This window comes from Sardina pilchardus, chromosome 6, assembly GCF_963854185.1.
Source record: "Sardina pilchardus chromosome 6, fSarPil1.1, whole genome shotgun sequence".
Taxonomy (NCBI): Eukaryota; Metazoa; Chordata; class Actinopteri; order Clupeiformes; family Clupeidae; genus Sardina; species Sardina pilchardus.
In genome coordinates, this window is record NC_084999.1 from 8,821,358 (window position 1) to 8,842,584 (window position 21,227).

A 21,227-nucleotide genomic window follows, 5' to 3' on the forward strand; every position below is an offset into this window, starting at 1 on the left:
GAGAGATCTCAGATTTCAGTCTCTCTCGTGCTTTCTCTCTCTTTTGCTCTCTCTCTCTCTCTCTCTCTCTCTCTACCTTGTTCTAGGATGGCAGCAGGAGAACAGGGTTGCCCAGGTGAGTGAAGAGGCAATGGGGAAAAAAAGTCCCTAGAGGATTCACAAAAAAATGTGGCCAAACCAGTAGTGACCGAGTGCGTGTAAGTTCTTTTGACAGATATAGAATCACACACCCACTGTAACTGACTTCCTCTGAATAGGGACAAGAGATCGGGGATCAGCCCTGTCCACATTTGATGTGACGACAATCGCTGACTGCGTCTGCATCTACCAAATGCTGTAGAACGGCAGACCTTCGACATGGGATCCCATTCCAATCAGCAGGACCAATATATGTTGAACGGGTAAGTCTTGAACTTGTTCAATGGAAATTCATTTACTCCCAAAACAGAAACTTTTACAGCCTCCTCATTTACTTCTGTCTTAAAGTGAACAAGACATCTGCCACACATCATGGGTGTGCAGAGATGAGACCTGACTTGTAGAGACAACGTTTTAAATGTTCAAAATTAGACAAGAATCGTACAACTCCAAAGTATCAATGTGGTGGCTTGCAGTTCCTGAAGCTGAGCTGGGCTGGTTGCCCGCAATGAAGGAAGAAGTGTGAAATCGCAACCTTGTGTTATGTAACTGGGTTCTGCACAGGAGGCACAGTTTCATCCAAAAGGGAAGTTTCAACTCGGCCGGATGGTCAGGCCTTGAAGATGTGGAGAGTTTTACATAATATGTGTGAAATTACAACGGTCTCCTCTCATAGGGGATCTGACCGTAGCACGCTGCCTGCCACCCAACTGCTCAAAAGCTCTGACAGTTTTGGAAAGGAGCTAAGCTAATGTGTCAAGGCACATTTTCAGTTGACATGATGTAGGGAGACTATTTTTGGAAACTCATTGCCTCTATTAAAAGGGCCTGAGTGGTCAGGCTAAACGTCAAATTATCGGGAAGCTGTGTGTGAATGGAGGGTAAATTGTCCTGCCTCATCGCTGGAGGCTAGGAATGGGTTTCTGGCCGCACTTGATTTAAGTGCTGTCAGGAGGGCTATGGATTGCCACACATATGTGCTCCTCTGTTGTGTTTCCCTACTAACCTGGCAACGGCAGTTCTGTCCCGGAAGCAAATAATCATCACTGTGATCATTGTTTTGTTTTTAGGAAAAGCATATTGCATGTTTATTTTATGCTCTTTGAAGGTCTAGCAGTGAAGAGCCATGCTCTAACATGTCGTTTGCTCATTGCTGAGCTGCCTAGTTTATCATCTATGATCAATTCCCAAACAGATGAAGTGAATGTTTGTCTTTGAAAGCACACCCTGACCTAATGTGTCAACGCGTCATCAACATGATCTCAGACAAACCCATTTTCTCTGTGTATCATACAAGTTGGGCCATAAAGAGATGTCTCAACATGCAGGCCTAGTTTCAGAATCATCTGTAAGACGCTTGTGGGCAGTGTCTGAGTGAGCTTAGTGGTGTGGCACAGACTGGAAAGCAAATCTAATCATCAGCCTGTCTGGCATGGCTTCAATATGTTTGCTCTTATAGTAAGTGACTGATGGCTGTCTTGGTCTGTCTGTGGGTGTAACAAAGAGAACATCATGTGCCAGGTTCACTTGAGCATTAAGAGGAATGCATGTCTGTCAAAGATGGGAGTGTACCTATGTTCCCCAAGCCGGTATGTATTGCAATCGGGGAACATAGGACCTTTTTTGGGAAAACCGGGGAACATAGGACCCGGGGAAGGGATGACCCCTCAAAGGGAGATGTACAAAAGAACAAAATCAGATGCTCACACTTCTGTTGCACCTTTAAATGTGCTTTAATGTGCATAGCCGGTCAGCTTGCTAGACCAGTCAAAACCAGTAAATAAAATCAATTACTATTTTTTAAAAAGGACTTGTTTGTGTTCAGAAATGTCATAAGGCCTCCTTTGATGCTTCCTGATTGAAGTAGGCCTATTGAGAGTAGGGAAGAAGCTAACATGCTAATGCCTTAGCACAGGAGGGACCCAAACTAGATTTTCTGGTCTTTCACGTGTCATGACGTGTGATATTCAGAGAGGTTAACTGTATGCAGAGAGGTTAACTGTATGATACATAGACTGTATAATCTATGGTATGATATGCTATCCTACTGTGTTTTATAAAATTAAGAATAACAAAATCAGCCTAGTTAAGAGTGAGGAGCAAGTTTTTACAAAATGAGGATAGTGCATTTTATTGTAGCCTATATAGCAGTAATACAAACCCAAAACACAATTGCCATTATTTTTAATCAGTGCTAAATTGTTTTCAAATGAAAGACTGTGAGAACGGTCAAGCTTTCATCGACCTGAGGCGAATGTCTGTGGCTGACCCGCCCTTTATCTGGGAGGTGTAGAAAGTCACCTTACCTCTCAGGTGTAGCAACGCTGTCATCAGCTGTATAGCGCGCTGATTGGCCGAGAAAATCCTCTGTTTGCAGTGTGGGTTCCTCGCCATAGGTAAATGTAATACACAAAGACAGCTCCAAGAGTTCGGTGTTGTAGCCCATTCTGTTGGGTGTGTGTATTAGATAATGACATCAACCACATAACGAGATTGCAACCAAATGTTTAAGGAGTAGTAATTTAACGTCTGAGTTATTGGCCTGACCTCCTCACAGGACGAATCGGTGAGTTGCGATTGTTTGTTTTGTTATTTCAATATTTAGCCTTCACATGTTCATGGATACGCTAACAATGCTTTGCGCTTACGTTACATGGCTGCTTGTCAACATTTTCCATGCGTAGGCTATACCATTATATGCAGGATCTAGATTCTCAAGCTTAGCCAGTTCAACGTGGTTAAACTAACGTCAAGTGATGAATAGCACAGGCCACAGGTGAGTTATTGTATGACAGAGATGTTTTTGGAGAAACGGGTGCGCACATCCAAAAATTGCGTAAACAGGTGCCAGATAAAAAAAACGTGTCAAATAGTGAAGGTGATGGTCTGCACGCAGTGTGCAAACCATCACCTTCACTATATGATAGAGATGTTCCAAATAAAAGCACTTGAACTTGAGGTCATAGATTTTGACATTGTACTTGAATGTTGCATGATTCTGTTGAAATAGTGTAGTGTGCAAGGACAGGGATTTTTTTGTGACTTTCCAGTGGTTTTGTATACCTGTCTCAGAAGGAGAAGTAAGACATCTTGGTGCTTTGCTTCCCATTCAGTGGCAGCCTTGTTCACAATATTGTCTGATGGACTAGAGGGAAAACTGAGTTGATTTATGCTAGTACCAACAAGTGCCAAATGCTTGCTCAGAGTAATCTGATTGGCTGCTGCAATAGGCCTCAGACCTTGTCAAAGACGACGTCTGACGACTAGGGTCAGTTGTTGCTAATGACAGACAGAGGACAGACAGACGTGGTCCCAAGCTGTACGTGTGTTTCTTGCTGCCTGCTTTATTCTCAGAGTATCTTAAGTAGGCCTCAAGTGCACTGCTGCACCTGCTGGGGTGTACCGGAGCAGAACCAGAGGACGAGGTGCTCACCTTTCACCTATAGGCTACTTTTCCATTTCCATCTCAAGTGTGGATGTCGTGCTTTGGCTTAGGGCTACCTGCTCTTTTTCTCTGTGTGTTTGCGTTGTGTTAAAGTTGCCTTTCATGCGTTGCTTATTCTTGTTTGAATGAGAGAGTACTCGCTGAAGGCCTTGTGGATGTCATGGAGATATACTCGGTACACAGAGCGAACCCTGTTCACACTGATTACCCAGAAAGGTCACACGAAAAAACTGCCACTTCCTGGGGACCTCACCAGAAATAGTGCCGCGTGTCATGTTAACCTGTGGTTGCTTCTTTTTTTTAATGCCTTGTGGGAAGGTCCTGCAAATGGCGAACAAGAACATGATCCCAGAATTGACCTTGTTTTTTTTCCCCCTTTTGTTTCTCCCAGGAGTCCGGAGCACACCACGCCACAGCCTCTCATCCCTGATATGGAGCTGAGGGAGGAGTGGCAGGATGAGGAGTTCCCCAGGTCAGAGGAGCCCACTGCAGTGACGCCTGAAAGTGTGTGTGTGTGTGTGTGTGTGTGTGTGTGTGTGTGTGTGTGTGTGAGAGAGAGTGACAAAGACAAAGAGCGGGAGAAAGAGAGTGAAGGGGAGTGTAATCAACCAACTGCTTCTGTTTACAGGACTCTTAATAGCTGTGCTGATTATAGTTTGTGACGTGGAAGACCTTGACATGCATAATAGCCAACTGGGGTGGCTATAGATTTGGCAGAGGGGTGACTCGAAATTTGTGTTTAATTTTTCTGCATTTAAGGTAGTCACTAAATTATCTGACCATGCCTCATTAATCATTTTTATCAGTGCTATTATATGTGATTACCTAATTTGGTGGCTGACTAGTATGGCCACATTAACTTACATGTACCTCCTGTACAACCACGGCTGAGCTGTGATTGCCCTACTGGGGGGAGTGGTGGTAGTGTAGTGGTTAAGAGCTGGGCTAGCTAGCATGTAGCAGCCTGAAAAATTGTGGGTTCAATTCCTGGCTCATTGTGCCCTTGAGCAAGGTACTTAACCCCAAGTTGTTCTGGGGACAGTGGCCTTTATGATATAATTGATATGTGTAAGTTGCTTTAGAACGATTGAATACATGTACGCAAATGTAAATCTAATACTGGCCTCGTATTGATAATGAATGTGTGACAACAACGTCTGGTTCTTTTGTCAATATGACACAGGCCGCTCCCTGAAGATACACCCAACCAGGAGGATGAGCTGGAGAGTGCCATTGCCAATGGAAACAGACCCGGTAAGCACAGGACTTTGTGGGAGAGGCCGCTCAGCCCTGCTGGGAACTGTTCTGTGCTCCGCATGTCAGCACTTGAAGGGTGACTCAGTGAGAGTTCCATGCTCTCAGCCAGTGTGTTAACATCCTCAGACAGCCGTGTTTTTAAGGTGATCCCAGTAATTCAACGATTTTAAGTAATTCATGAATTAGTTGGGGAGGTAGTTAAAGGACAATTCCGACAAGTTTTCAAATAGATCTCTGTTTCTTGAGGTCACTGAGTAAAACCAAAAAAAAAAAAACAATCGGGTCTACCTAGCTTGAGTTTCTGCAACAGGTAGAGCTAACAGGCAGCTGTACAGCACTACACTCTGGGGGCATGTTCATGATGGGGGCATGTTCATGAGCCCCCATGTTCATGCTCCCAGTGTTTCATCATTGTTTTGAGGGATCCACCCTTCATGAATGTATATGTTTCCATAGCAGAGGCCTTGGTCCTGCTCAGCATTATTTCATTACAATGAAATATTTGGAGTTTTACAGTATGTAGAAGAGACCTCTGGTCTTGATTTGAAGTTTTGTCACATTGATAGCCACATTTCTAGACATCAATTGGAACTAATATTTCAAGAGGTTTTCATATTGTTTTGTTTAGCTATGAAAGAAGGAGTTGAGATACCATCTCCTGACCTTTCGCTAACCATTGTGAGCCGTTTCACATACCATGCGTTCTTATGGCGACCGACATATTTGACATTTTTACATATTGTACTCCATGCAGCGAACCATAGCATTATACGTCCCCTAAGGTGCTTAAACTCGTCAGTGAGACAGCATGTTACCAAAAATAAATACATGAAAACCGTATACACACCCACAAATGATCCGGCCTTGACTGCGGACGGAGCATATGACTTGTATGATGCACACGCACACGCAAACAGTGCATGTGACTGAGCTTGTGTGATTGGCTGCGGGCCAGCTCCCCCCAACAGCCTGGCGCTGTCGGGGAACTCTGTCAGGAAGAAGCGACTGGTGGCACCGACGCTCAGCCTCACGCTGGACAAGCCTGACTCCCTGGACCGCAGCGTCAAGTCCGACGAGTTCTCCACGGCTGCCCTGTCGCCCTCCACGGACGACCCAGACCTGGACATCAACCTGGACGCCATGGAGACGCCGTCGGACAGCGAGTCCTGCAACTTCCCTGGCAGCATGCATGACCTGGAGTGGGAAGGTAATCAGCCAATCAGAAAGCCTTGGGCCACTTCACTGTTTGAGTGTTTGTGATTGCACTGACTGAATGTGAGAAAAAGGGAGGTGTGTGTGTGTGTGTGTGTGTGTGTGTGTGTGTGTGTGTGTGTGTGTGTGTGTGTGTGTGTGTGTGTGTGTGTGTGTGTGTGTGTGTGTGTGTGTGTGTGTGTGTGTGTGTGTGTGTGTGTGTGTGTGTGTGTGTGTGTGTGTGTGTGTGTGTGTGTGTGTGTGTGTGTGTGTGTGTGTTTGTGTGTGATGATGTTTTTTTTTCATATATAATTGTTGTGCTGATTATGGTGCTGTAAAAATACCTCATGCACAGGAACAAGTTGGAGAATCTGTTGAGCTGGGGGAGAATCTTAATTTGTTAAGTTTTCCTCAGAGGTTCTGAATTCAAGGTTGTCACTAAAGGATATGATGATGCCCCATTAATGATCTAACCTAATTGTTTGGAACATGTGATTAGTTAATTTGGTGCCTGATTACCTACAGAATTGAGCATTTGATGAGGGATTATCCACACATTAGAAGAGCAAAAATCCTCCTTTTTAGATTGTGATGACTAATCAGATTACCAAACTAATGGTGAAGGTTAGTTCAATCCCCGTTTGGTGGTAGAAAAATATTATAGCTGTATTGAATATATGGCAGTATCACCATGACCCAGTACCTACAGTGGGCGTTGGTTGACATTAGGCGCGTTCAAGTTGGCTGCGCAGCACAAAAACTGCGCAGCACAAGATGCACGTGGTTAAAAATCTGTCCACGATGGTCTAGATGGGTGTGTTTTCGACTCGGCAGTCGGTATCACATGGCCTTAACTTATCGCGGGAGCAAGGCGTGACCAGGCTGCTGCGGAGCAGCAGAGCAGCCGCTCTGGAGGTACTGCGGAGAGCAGCGGAGCCTAGACCCTGCCTTCATGACGTCAGGTCTTTGCCCTAATTGGCTTTTACATCCCTGACGTATGTGCAGGTGTTTAGATGCCGCCTCATATCCACAAGGGTCCGTGCGGGTCCGTGCCTCGTGATTCGTCACGTGGTCAAGTCTGGCCAAGTCTACACTACGGGAAGTAGAGAGTGTACAACTTCATAGCAGCGTTTGTATCCCCTCCCCTGCTGCCACCGGCAGCTCTCGTTGCTGCAAAAGGTCATTTGGAGTTGAACTTGAACACGGCTATTGGCCGCTTTCACGTGAGATTCTCATGAGAATCACGTGTGAATCACGTGTATTTTATTTATTTTTCCCAAGTGAAACTGCAATGTCCCAAACAACCACCAGGTGGCACTTGTGAGCAGGGTTAGGAATGTCGGCATTTACCACTAGCTAAACAGTCCCAAATTGAATTCAATCCCGAACATCTTTTCTGCTTTTAATAGCCTAGTCCAGGCTCGGACTGGCAATCTGTGCAGTCGGGCAAATGCCCGGTGGGCCGGTGCACATGTGGGCCGGTGGACTCCGAGATTCTTTTTTTTTTTTTTTATGGCAAAATGTTTAAGTTATTTATTTGCGGCCCGTCATGTATAAATTGCTGTAGCCTAACATCATTGCTATGTAGTCCGCTGACAATTACGGCGGGGTTGGTGCTTCTTTCACTCATAGGCTATCACTCATTGCAAACTTTGTCCGTTATCGAGTGGATTTCATTGAAAGTGAAAGCAGACGGGTTGATCTGCGTTCTGAAGAATGTTTGATGCAAGTGTTCGATGTGTGTGATGCACTAGGCTATTTGTTTCTTAGCAGAAGCCATGAAACGGTAAAGGTCAAATTATTTATTTAAAAATACATCATTTAGGAAGTTGTTGTTTTTTTGTTGGCTTTGCTCGCGTTCGCGTCCAGTTTGACTTGTCAGGATTTTCCGATAATGACTGCAATCTCGTGATGCTGATAGCCTATATTGACTTTTATTTTCTGTGCGTGTAAACTATAGTGTAGGCTACTGTGCTTGAAACTGTGGCAGACTAGCCTAGGCCTACTGGTTTTCATCATTTTAACCACAAAGCCTGTCTACAGGTACTAAATTGTTTAGCACCTTGTCATTTCGCGTTTGTCCAGCCGTTCACCTCCGTGCGCCCCATGTCATTCAAAACATATTTCGGGATAGTAGTATAGGCTACTATGCGAAAACGTATGATGATAGGCTACTAAGAGATTAACACTTTGGCATGCTTGGCAAACATCAGTCTTGTACATAATATTGAGATAAAGTTTTTAGTGGAAAAGTAGCCTATTTAAAGGCACAGTCTGCATTTTAATCCTATAGCTCTCCAGTGTGTGCGCAATTGTAAAATATGATGCCTAGCCTACATAATCCTGGCATAGTAGCCTACAGTATAACAGGCCTACGATTTATTGTTGGAGGAGAGGTGTGGGACATGTTACTTTGGAAGGAGAGGGAGTGGTGCAATTTGATTTTCTATGGAAGGTTGTTCAAATAAATATGAACAACCTTCAAGCAACCTCTTCAATCAGCATCAATATGGTTCACTATAGGCTATTGTACAAGACTAGAGGACTGTAAGGGGGCAGGCTATATATTATCATCAAGTAGGCCTATACTAAATAATGTAGTCCAAATTAGAACTTTATGTTGGTTTAAGTTCAAACAAAACATGTCATGAACTGAGAAAATCCATGGTTCTACATCATTGTTGGCAAAATGATCATGATAGCCTATATATTTCAGCCATATCTGGTTTAGAGTAGGCCTAGCTACTTTGCTCCATTATAAATGAGTTTTCTTTAGGCCTTATAGACTATATTGTAATATGCTATAATGTTTGAAACATGTAGGCCTATCTCAATGTATCAATAATTCTCATAAAAGTCATCAGATGTCGTCATTTAAGGGGTTATTTTTCAAAATGTTCTCCCGGGGGGGCATGCCCCCGGACCCCCCTACTAATTTACATTTTGTGAAGTGCACAGTGGCCAACACTATAATACCTGAACAATTACACTACAGTATACACTATAGCAGCGGTTCACAAACTTCCCCCCCCACGCCCACCTCCTACATCCTTATTTGCCGTTCGCGCGCGTGCGCGCGCGGGGGGGGGAGTCCAGTGGTGGGCCGGTCTAGGAGAAAAATGCCAGGGCCCAATTTTGTTCCCAGTCCGACCCTGGTCAGAAGTTTTGATCGTGCGTTAAGTGTAGCCTATACCGCGAATATCAAAGAAACTCGACTGACTGAATCCCTTTTATTTTTGGCAACTGGTAAAATATTCAAAACCATGCACTGAAATATCAAAGATAATGGTAAGGCATGGTAGGCTACTGTTCTTCGATAGCCTAAACGACCAATATTTAGATTCACTGTTCCCGTCCTCCGCTGATAAGCGCAATTTCGAATAGCCCACGGAACTACGATTAAAAGATTTATCCTTTGGCTACTGTATTTCATAGAGGGCCTAGACCGTTTTTTTTGGGCGAGCCGAGTTCTGAGGACATGATAGAAACCATCGAACTAGCCTTCATTCTCCTCGGAATGAGCCATTTAAGTACGAAGCTGATAAATCTAAATATAGCCTAGTAGGCCTGTGCATTTAAAACTGGTGCTGGCGACAACAGCGCAGCAGAGTCAGAAACGCAACAGTCCTCAACATCGTTAAGATCATAATAAATGTATGTCCCCAGCACTTATCAAACCAAGCTGTAAAATAGCGTTTTGTCCCCTGAAAACTACACTGACGCCATTGGATAGATAGATAGCTATCCAAAGAGAAATGACAGAATTACATTCATGAGGAAATAGCCTACGTCAGATTACGGAACTATTATAGAGACGCAGTCTAACTCAATAAAACTTGTTTGCATAGTGCTTACCATCCTCACTGTTGTCAAACTCTCGAATGAAACATAAAGTGTTATTTCAATCTGCTGCTTGTGTTAATGGCAATTTTGAACTATGACAAATAGTTTGTTAGTTCATGCTCGTCTTTTTCGAAGTGCAGAGCCTTGCGAACATTTTCTGAGTGCCAGACTGAATTGACAAACACCCGAAAAAACACAACAATAAAAGAGTTGCAGTGTTGCAGTCTGTAAGTGACTAGGCTCCTAGGGATTTCTTTTGGCATTTCCGAAATATAGGCTAATATATGGGCTGGGCCACTAAAGGTTGCTTCCTGGCCGCTTATTGAATGAGTAGAACTGGGCTACAGTATCAATCACACCGCAGCAATGCTACAGCGGACTGTACTGCCACCTAGTGGCGGTAAGTTGTAATGCAGCTGTAATACATTTCACGTTGAACGTGAATCAGGCAAAGCGTGAGTGAAATGGCCATTCTCAAGTAACGCTTACTGTATCTGCCTCAGTTACCCACCAAAACCCACTCTGAGATGTCAAACAGCAACCACATGCTACACACTACTAGTGTTTGCCTGTTGTTAATCCTTCACCTCCACAACAAAAGCATTTTCAGCATTTCAGAGGTTCGTTTTTTACAACTGCTTTTTTAAAATATATATTTTTATTCATATAGGAAAGTAAAGAGACAGGAAGTTAGTGGGAGAGAGAGATGGGGTGGGATCGGGAAATGACCGGAGGTTGGAGTCGAACCTGGGTCCCCGTGGGCACTTGGACCCATTCATGGCACAGGCGCTGTGGACAGCACCCCCCCATAGTGTACGTTTTTAAGTGAATCCTGTTTGAAGACACCCATCCCTGTGCCTGCTCTCCTGACTCGTTTGCTGTGTGGCAGATGACTTGCCCAGGATGGGGCTGGAGGATGAGGCCAGGGCTTGCTCTCCGGCCATGGCCAACCTGGAGCTGGACCAGGTGGACAGCCGAGGCCGGCGCTGGCGTCGCTTCTGCATCTCGGGCCAGGACTACCACGTCAACATGAGCGTCCTGGAGCCTTACCTGCAGGTGCTCTCCCACGGAGGTGAGTCAGTGAGTCAGTGACCCGGACCGATACACTAGCGAAGAGCATGCGGTGGACCGTGCAGCACGTGGGTGGTTTCTGGAGCGGTTAAATAGCTCTTCTGAGTTTTATTAGTCTCCTGGGTTTTCACTGTGCCTAGTTAAGCCTACTTTAGTGAACAATTTATCAGTTCTAGAATCACAGAACAAACTACGGACTGTTTTTGATCACAGTTTCCAGATGGAAGACACTCTTCCCTCATGCTCAACGGCCATCAGTTACCGTCAATTTGTGCTTTTGTTGATATCCACTTGTTTGTTCTTGTTTTTTAAGGTTACTATGGAGAAGGAATGACTGCCATCGTCTTGTTTTCATCCTGTTACCTGCCAGAGAACACCATGGAGAATTATGAATATGTTATGGACAATCTATTTAAGTAAGCCTGAAAGACTTAAGCTTTGTCAATGCACACATCCTGTACATGCACATAAAGTTGATCAGGCCATTTGCATTGATGTCGAAGAGTTAGTTTCTTCTTAAAGTAATGTATAATTAAACTTGTGTTTAAATTACCAATTCAATCATAATACACACAATTTGGCATGTGTTTAAGTCATGAAGCTGTTGTTTAACAGTGGCTGACTTGCTATATGCTCTCTTAGGTATATAGTGGGGACGCTAGATCTTATGGTGTCCGAAAACTACGTCATGGTCTACCTCTGTGGAATGGCACCCAGGAACAAAATGCCCGCCATCAAATGGCTCCGGCAGTGTTACAACTCCATAGACAGGAGGTGAGTTTCATTGGCTGTGTGACTGATTTCAGATGGGAACACTTGTAGTAGTGTACGAGGTCTCACTCTTATATTGTTGCTCATTGAGATCAGCAGTGGCAGTTTATCTTAAATCAGGCATTGTATAGGTGTAAATAAGTACAATGAAATAAAATAAATAAATATACAGTTAAGCCCAAAATTATTAGCCCCCCTGAAATTTTGGAACATTACTCTAAAATTCTCCCTAAGTTTTTCATCCCTGATCAAATTTTAAAAATCAAACATTCGCCAGTGTTATTATGTAGAATCTGGTGCATTTTGGAGTGTTAATACATTATTAGGAATGCTTAATCTCAAATTGTGTGAAAAGTGGAGTGGTCAAAATTAATAGCCCCCATGTGATTTTTTTGCTTTTAAACACACACGACCAACCTGTCACCTTTCAAGCCACACCTTTGCAGTTAGTTAATGTCCAGACAACACCTGAACACCCAACCAGCATTGATTGTTACCTAAAGACTTCAAGGAACAGGCCTACAGGCACTTGAACACCTGTCTGAGAGGGGACTGCCTTTACAGGCATACTGAGGATAAAGGAAATCTGTCTGGACCTCAGAAAGAACATCATTGAGGCCTATAATATGGAGAAAGGCTATACTGTAATCTCTAGATGCTTCACAGTCTGTAGAACAGCCGTGCAAGGCATCATTACAAAGTACAAATAGTTCCAAGTTTGTGCATAACAAACCTAAGTGTGGATGAAAATGCTAAATATCTCAATCTAGAGAGAAAAATCATCAGGGATAGCAAGGAACCTTGCACATCCGCCAAAATGATAGTTGCTGACCTTGAGACCTCTGGGGTTAAAGTCTTGAGGAAGACAGTAGCGAGGGATTTTTATTGTGGATGCCTCCAAGGTCATCGGCTGAGAAAAAACCCATTACTCCAAAAGGGGTGCTCCAAAGTCAGACTGAACTTTGCCCATGCACATTTAAAAGCTAAAAATGAGTTTTGGAAAACTGTCCTTTGGTCTGATGACATTAAACTGGAGCTGTTTGGGCACATGGATGTTGCCTATGTTTGGCGAAAAAAGGGAAGGCCTACAACCATAAAAATACAGTTCCCACAGTGAAGCATGGTGGTAGGGGCATCATGTTATGGGGCTGTGTTGCTGTCTCAGGCAGAGGGAGCCTTGTTTGGGTGCATGGGATCATGAAAAAGAAAGATTATGTTGACCTTTTGAGGGATAACATCAAGACGCCTGCTCTTAGTCTAGGCTTAGGTCACCACCAGGTCCTTCAGCATGATAATAACCCAAAGCATAGTGAAAAGTGGTCTAAAACGCCCTAAAGGATACCAAAATCAAGGTGCTGGAATAGCCTACACAGAGACCAGACCTCAACCCCATTGAGAATCTGTGGCACGTGCTTAAAGCAAGAGTCCATACAAGAAAACCATGCAGTTTGGACGAGCTGGAGCTATAGAGTGCTTAAGAGATATGTGCCAACATAGTAAAAGACTATTCAAAGAAGTTGTTGTCAGTTGAAGCAAAGAAAAGCTACACTATTGACTATTAATGGTCTGGGGGCTAATAATTTTGAACATGTCAATTTTTGCTTTTCTTGTCACAAATCAGAGCATGAGTAAACAATGATCATCAAACTTTGTGGGCATACTGTCTTTGCGCTTCTGTAATCATATAAACTAGGCACATTCTTGGAAATGGTCATTTTCATGTATAAACAAAGGATTATGTCTGAATTCATAAGGGGGGCTAATAATTTGGGCTTAACTGTATATATATATATATATATAAACACCTTGAACTAGAGGAGTAGGAGAGTTAGGAAGGTGACAACCATAGGATGTCCTCCAGTCCCCACCATACATATAGAATGCAGTATGTACTGTATGCTCCTCAGTACCATGTAGCAATACAAACTGAGTAATCTTCTCTTCCAAAACGGATGGTTCCGGTCCTTGATTATGATTGGCTGAATTATACAGCTTGACATTTCGTTATATAGCAATGCGCTACCACAATTTTACCACAAAGTTAGAGTTGCTGCGTTCCGATGTTGCTCAGCAGCCATTCAGAGAGAGGAAATATCTTTCTTGGCAGAAGAATGATTATGAATAAATTTTTACATTTGTCTTTGTGATGCCTATGTTTCCTGAAATCTTGCCAGATATCTCTTCAGTAGCCGTTTTAGAAAAGCAATAAGCCACTCGAGTCCGTAGATTACACTGATTTTAGAACAGGTAAGGGGGGTTTTAGGGACTCCGCTTGTGCGTCCCCTTAGCTGTTCCAAGATCTTTTATTTTAATCTTATTGCTTAAATAAAACATATTAGCACTGCGCTTGCTCCATGGTCAGGCCACAATGTCTCTCCTAATGACGAGGCTTCTGTGCTGGTATGCTGGTACTTCAGATTGTCCCCAAAGTCACAGAAATTGTGCCAAAGTGAGATGTTGCTATTCCGTCAGAAGGGGGCGCTTCAGTTAAAACGATGGCCTTGTGCTGTTTCCGCTTCACCGACGGCCGCTGACAGGAGTGCCTAAGACGAGAGAGGCTCCCTCTCCCTCCCTCTCTCTCTTTCTCCCCCCCCCCCCCCCCCCCCCATCTCCTGAGTACTCTCTCGCCCAGGCCCTTGTATGAAATATGACAGGAATGCTGCAATTATTCATAGCCTGTGTGGGCTGGTATCACAGGAGAGCAGTTCCCTGCGGGCATTCCTCAGATAACCCACTGACCCCTGCTCTTCGGAGCACAGACCTGCTCACACTGTGCACCGTGCACACACAACGCTGGAACAGCTACAGATACCATTTGGACGTGCTGCAATGTCCCACCTTGTAGTTGTCAGCTATATGTGTGACGTGTGATGCCCTCTAGTTCTACCCATTAACAAAGCTTTGCCTACCACCTCACTGGCTGCATAGCTTCTCTAATGGGGAAAAAAAGCCGTTATTAGCGTAACCGCAGACTCCCGCCCATTTGTCACCAGTTCTTGTCATTGCTGAAGGTTGTAGGTCTTTCAGTATCTACGGTTTGAGAAGCGGAATACTTCGCAGGTGTTCAGTGGTGAGCGGTTAGTGCTTAGTGCATATTTCTCTGTGTGTTTTGGCAGTGCTGTAACTTTTCCTTATCGCTGTGAATGTATGTGTTTGCACAACCCATATAAAGGCAGCCTTCAGCCTCTCACATCTACAGTGCAGTCTATACTTGCCACATAAGTCACAGTTCCCTGTTGGTTAACACAATGTTAAAGGAGATTTATTAGGCTATTGCGAAATAGTCATCACACGATTTACCTGTATGTGTTTTGTCCTGAAGTGTAATACAAAGAGTTCCCAATGTGAGTAGTACAAACCTGGAAAAAAGTGGGCTCTCTAGATCCCATATCAAGGGGATTTCAGAGTCCTAAGCTGCTTGATTTCCAGCATTAGCCTTCCTTTTTAGTGTCAGTCAGTCGAGTCGAGCTGATGACAAACCGTGAAGTAATTTGACAATTTATACGTCACAAACTGTTGTTGCTGTTACACTAGCAGCTGAAAGTCCCTTAGGCTAGCCAAGGCACTGTTGATTTGGGCAAGGGTGAATAGACCATGGCAGACATGACCTCACGCGCTGAAATAGGAATGACAGGCATCTGGGGATGGACAACAGGGTACTGTTGCCAGGCAACTAGACAGTGTCCCATCATGCCACAGTCATGTGTTCAGTTGAGCTGAGTCAAAAGATTCACAGACAAACAGTGATACTGGGGAGTGGAGGAGAAAAGAGATGGGAAGCCTTCAACAAACACAACGTATTCTCTATATGCATTCTTGCAACATTTGTCTATGAGAAGTATGAGTTTTACTAGAACATGTTGGAGGAATAAACCAGATGATTCCACTCTTATTGATAGAACATTTTCTCCATCTTTTAGTGTATATGCCAAAGTAAACAGTGTGTGACCGTCAAGTGTTAGATCGTGTGATCATGATTCATGATTAAAGTTTATAAACTAGGAAGTGCGTACAGTGGAGGCGTAAAGTAAACCACAACAGTGATGACCATGTTGTTGATTGAGTCATGGGGTTCTTGTTTATATGACGGGTAGCCCCTGTGAGAATGAGCAGCCTCTGCAGGGGTTGGTTAGAGTGGAGTGGGTGGTGGGGTCGGGAGAGAGGCCGGCTCCTAGACAGCTGTCTCGGTCGTCATGTGTGCTAAACTGGTGACTCTCGCCATGGCCTCTTCCTCTAATAGGCCTCCCATGCTTCCCATAAGGCCGCTGGCCACACAAACACTTCAGTGGGCTCGGAAGCTTTATGTTATTGCTGCTTTGTTCTCCTATTGTTGCAGTCTTTCCTCCTCGCTATTGTTACCCCAGCTACTGTTGTTGCAGGGTTTCTCCTCAGGAGAAGCAATGAGTTGTTTTCATAGCTCTTTGGGGGGAGGGCTGTTGTAATGAAATGAAGTGCTGTGTGTGAAAGGTGGCATCCAGCAGGGTGTTTAGATGTGACGGTTCATTTGTACAAACAAAGCTCGCAAAAGCACATGGATTGCAACGTGTGAAGATACAGTTGTGACTAATATGTTTTGCTATAAGGAGGCCCATTTGAGGTGAGCTATGGAGGCATACTACATACAGTAGATAGATAGATAGATAGATAGATACCGGTAGTATGGGTTGGGGAATCGTGGAAAGTTCCTACGCAAGTTCATGATATTAATAAGATAATATAATAATAATAATAATTCTCACAATTTCCAAGAAGAGGGATTTTTCACTGCTTTCTGCATCATCCTTCCTCTAGGGAAAACATGTACTGATAAGATTAAAGAAACTATGCAACACAGTGATCCTCCCAAGATCTGTAAATCTATCAATACCTGACGGACAGCACATGTTTCGTAACAAAGCTTTTCATCAGTCTTTTTAGTCTGAGAACATAATCAGTTTTTAATGTTGAACTTCATCTCCAAAATTTGATTTGATTTAATGTTATCTGCCATTTTACAATCTGTTTGATTTATGAACCTGGGACACCGTATTTCAGAAACCTGTTGCAGACTTTCCAGTTGTTGTCTTGTACAAGTAGCTCCCCCAATCCAGCATCTGGATTCAGTTCCTTTGACGGGCACATATACGTTTTTATTTGAGACCAAGTAAACCTTTAGAATAAGAGCTGGCCTCACCAGGTGGGTTTACATGGACAGTTTGTGTAATTCCGATTAAATTATTCCAAATGAAGATTTCATGTCATGTGTGAACATACATGGGGTATGTTCTATTCCGATCCGGAGCTCTCAAGCTCTTTAGAATCTTTGATCGGAATAGCCATTCCTGCTTTGTTTCTGCTTGAGAAGCTACAGCCGTCAATTGGCCGTATACATGGCTGATTAAAATTCTAATTGTATCGACAGTTTTATTCCAATCATTATATAAAAGATATGTGCCATTTCTATTCCAATTGAGCCATTATCCCGATTCTAATCAGGATAAAAGTGTCCATTTAAATCCACCTACTGACTGTAAAGGAGCATGTCAGTTGCTTCAACTGAATGTACTGCTATACGGTACGTGATGTTAAATTGGCAGGCATGCATTTTGTCTTTGTTTCTTTGTAGGTTGAGGAAAGACCTGAAGGGTTTGTTTGTGGTACACCCAGTGTGGTATGTGAAGGCCCTAATCACACTCATCAAGCCCTTTATCAGGTAAGATTCATTCAGTTCCAGACTATGACAGACAATCAATTCTTCAAAGAGCTATTGTGTATTTAGAGCTGATTATATTGGCAGTGGATTGCTTGTACAGCCCTCTATACAGATTACATGAAGATAGAATGTATGTATTTTATAGAGGAAACTAGCAGTTATACAAATTGTACATCAGTAGCTTTTGGCAAAAACAACTCTGGACAAGACTAACAGACTAAAAGACTAAGACAGTAAGTGGGATGAAGTGCATAGAAGACTAACAACTGTTGCAGGAAATGTAGTATTAATTTACTCCATAGTCTATTCCATTGTGACTGTTATGTTAACTCATGACCTGTCGACTGGCACAATAGCATTTTTTCCTGAAACATCTTTTATTTCCTGTTTTCAAAAGGTTGCCACTATCTGGAAGTTAGTATCCTGGAAGTAAGCAGGAAAGATAGAATGGACAAAGTGTTTCAGGACAAAATGTTATGAAGACTCACTGTTTGAAATCACTCAACAGTTGTCACACTTGTGACTCAGTGTGACTTAGTGATACTTTGATAGTCCTACCTCTGCCGTTAGTAACAATTTGCTGCTGGATTTACACACAATCCATTTGAATTAAGTCCAGTTATTTTGGAAAAGCTCTTGTAATGTTTGGTGGTCTAGAAATCGGTCAACAAATAGACCCTGACTATTATCAAAGGAACATAATTATGCACTGATCATTTGTTTATAGTCCAGACGTGGGGCGGATACTCCACAGGTTTGTTAAAGCTCACTGTGTCTTCCTTCAGTGAGAAGTTTAGCCGGAAGGTGAAATTCATCCACAGTCTTCAAGAGCTGTCAGAGTTCATCCCCATGGAGCACCTGCAGATCCCAGACTGCATCCGAGAGTGAGTGGCCCCTCCCTATATACCCCTTTTCGCCCACCCCCACATGGAGTCCATTTGTGGGCATTTTGTTATCCGCAGTAACTGGTAGAGCAGTGCAGCATGTCACCACCATGTGGGAGGTGGACTGCCTTCGTGCTGATTCTGCTTTAATCTTGTTTCATTTGGAGCTCCTAGCACAGGCTGCCATCCAGCTGTTTCTCTCTGTGAAACAGCGGACCTTCGAGTGTGTTTTTAATAAAGTTGCTACGGTTCACAGTTTGCGCAAACAGTTTATATGAGCGAGTAATTTCCCGTGTGTTCTCTTGCAGATATGACGCCACACTGACCGTCTGAGGCGGCCGTGGGTTGGTTTGTAAATACGGCGATAATGGTCTGATAAGGGTAAAGGTGAAGGCTTGGCCCGCACTCGAGACTCCGAGGAAGAAGCGCCTCCAGTGGTCAGCAACTCCTCGAGGCGTTCACCTCTCATGGACGCGTTCAACCATCGTCAGAGGCCACTGTCATGTTCCTGCACATCACATCCTTTATGGAGCAGTGAAGACACTTTTTAAAGCTATTAACTTTGAAGGAACGCACTCAACCAAGAGCATATTTATATTTGAATGGGAATGTAAGCCCATACAACAAGGGGCTTAGATAATTTATTTGACAACACTTGTTTTGAAAACAAAAGAAAGTAAAAACAAGTTACCTTTTGAACCTCTACAATACACTATTTCTCTTCCTTTCCTGATTGCACAACACCTGCCTGAGCTGAGCGAGTGAGGACTGATTAGAATAAGTGTGCAACTCGAGCACTGTTGCATAACAGCCGTGATTTATGAGCGTGTAATCACGGTTTCATTGAAAGGGGGGCACATCTAATCTCGCTGAGTGAGTTCAGCGAAACATTTATTAGCCACAATCAAATGAATCTGGCAGCATATGGTTCCTGTTGAAGTGAAAACCCCCATAGTTTCATTACAACTTTATCACAACAGGTTTCATGTGTTACAAGCTAAGCCACTTTAATGCAAAATTGCGTTTTGGGGAGAAAGTTAATGGTCAAGGTTTTTACAGCCAGTGAGTCATGTTTTAAACAATGGACCGAGGATTTTTTACAAGACCTATTTTATTTTCATTTTGTAAGTCGATTCCCTCTGCATTCTCTATTTTAATGTTGTTAGGTGCACAGTTTTTCCTTCCTTTTTTCTCCCCTCAGATGTATGGCATTTAATAGCCTTACCTCAGAGCAAATATTTATACAAGGGAACATTTGGACAGCCTGTACTTTCCAGCGTCCAGGACTGTTACAAGCGGTTATGCAGCAATGGACTTTCAGACTGTTTCAGATAGATTTCAAAGATGAGAATGCAAGTGGATATGGTCTTTTCTGCTGCTGCAGTAATGTCTAATTAGTTGTGAGAATTGTAATGTAAGAACTGGAGGTAGGGAGCACTGTTGAAAGTCTATTGAAGCAGTGTGAACTTTGAGGAAATGGGCTTTGGCGGGAGGGGGAAGTGAGGTAACGGCGCGGTGTGCATTTTAGTTATAAACAGGAACCAAGTTGTGCTGGCTGGGAAGGTTAAATAATAATTTCCTGTTTGAACATTTTTCCTCTCACTGTGATTCTCATATTGGGAGTCAGGAGAAGTCTGCGAAATGTTTTAATTGTTTATTTAACAGAAGTGTAAATAGTGAACTATAAAAAATAAAAATATAAATATGACTTTTTACCTTCTATCTAACTTATTATTAATTCTCCTTAGAGAGTCCTGGTTTGTATGCAGTATATTATGGTCATTGTGTTTGTGTTCAATTATACTCAGTCTATGTTACTTTATTTGGAACTGTTTGTTTTAATGTAATGTTTGGCAATGTCATTAGAAAAAAGCATCTGCTAAGATCTATAAATATGAAATAATAATTTTAAATTTACTTTTATAAAAATGCATTTAGGGGTGCAAGCTGGTAAGCTATGGGAACCCTAATGTTTTTGTTCTTAATATTATTTTAGTATTATATATTAGAGTTTGTACTGCAAAAGCTGTATGTCCCAGACATTAAACTCGGTTCCCAATTTCCCTCAGTCCCCAACGCTTAAGGTACTGCATCCATAGGTGGTGCTGTAATGATCAATTTAGCAGTTTTGGCTCATGTTTCAAGCATGTGAACTAGCCCAAACATTTCTTTGCCATACTAAATTCTGAAGTGGAAGAATTTAGAATTTTAGGAAGTGAAATTCCTACACTCATTCCCGTCTTAGGCCGCTTGTCCATTCAGTATACATCATCTGCATTCAGTACTAAAAAAATGTGAAGAAAGTAGCCAATATTTCAGGATGTAATTGTCATCATTTGCATAATCATTAACATTCTTTGGATGTGTAACATTTTGTCAATTTTCATTCATATAAAAACAGACCACATTTGCTTGGACCCTTATGGCTGCTTGCTTCTCAAAATGATTGTGTTTGATCAAAGAATATATGCAAGATTAGGCAAACTCCCTGCAAATATTCCTGGATTTTTCTGAACTCGGTGTTAGACACTTGGGGCAACATTGAGGTGTACTAGCCGAATGCTTGTTACCTCATATTGTGGTCTCTAAAGGATTCCCATGTGTATGCTCGCTCCATGTGAGGCCGTTTGTTTGGCAGTGACTCACTACATTGTTAAAGAGCGGAAAGCCATTTTTTTCTGTCTCTCAAGGCTCAGAGGGGAAAACTCTTGGCATCATCTGCTAGCAGACTAAAGATCCATGATTTGCCTTTTGTCTTCTTAATTTCTGGTCTTCTGGGGTGTTTGTATAAGGACTTTGTCTGGATCTGCCAGATCTCAAATTGTAAATAAAAATATTGCCATAAGACTGCTGATCCCAGTTTACTTTTCACTTCTGTGTTCTGTTATGGCTGATGTAACAGTAGTCTGCTAAAAAGGCTGTACTATGGGGTGGT

The 21,227-nt window shown here is 43.0% G+C and overlaps 1 protein-coding gene across 2 annotated transcripts; it reads left to right on the top strand.

The window, feature by feature from the left end:
• The first annotated feature begins 74 nt into the window (after nt 1-74).
• On the top strand, nt 75-21,146 carry bnipl (BCL2 interacting protein like). Of its 2 annotated transcripts, XM_062538326.1 has the most exons (11): nt 75-115; nt 258-401; nt 3,975-4,055; nt 4,767-4,837; nt 5,796-6,047; nt 10,764-10,946; nt 11,259-11,361; nt 11,588-11,719; nt 17,322-17,408; nt 18,194-18,292; nt 18,601-21,146. In XM_062538326.1, exons 2-11 carry the CDS (start codon nt 358-360, stop codon nt 18,623-18,625), a joined length of 1,077 nt encoding a protein of 358 aa, XP_062394310.1. In that variant the 5' UTR covers nt 75-115; nt 258-357; the 3' UTR covers nt 18,626-21,146. The 2 variants fall into 2 exon arrangements, with proteins under 2 accessions (XP_062394310.1, XP_062394311.1); XM_062538327.1 differs by lacking the exons at nt 75-115; nt 258-401 and adding an exon at nt 2,490-2,704.
• The last annotated feature ends 81 nt before the right edge of the window (nt 21,147-21,227 follow it).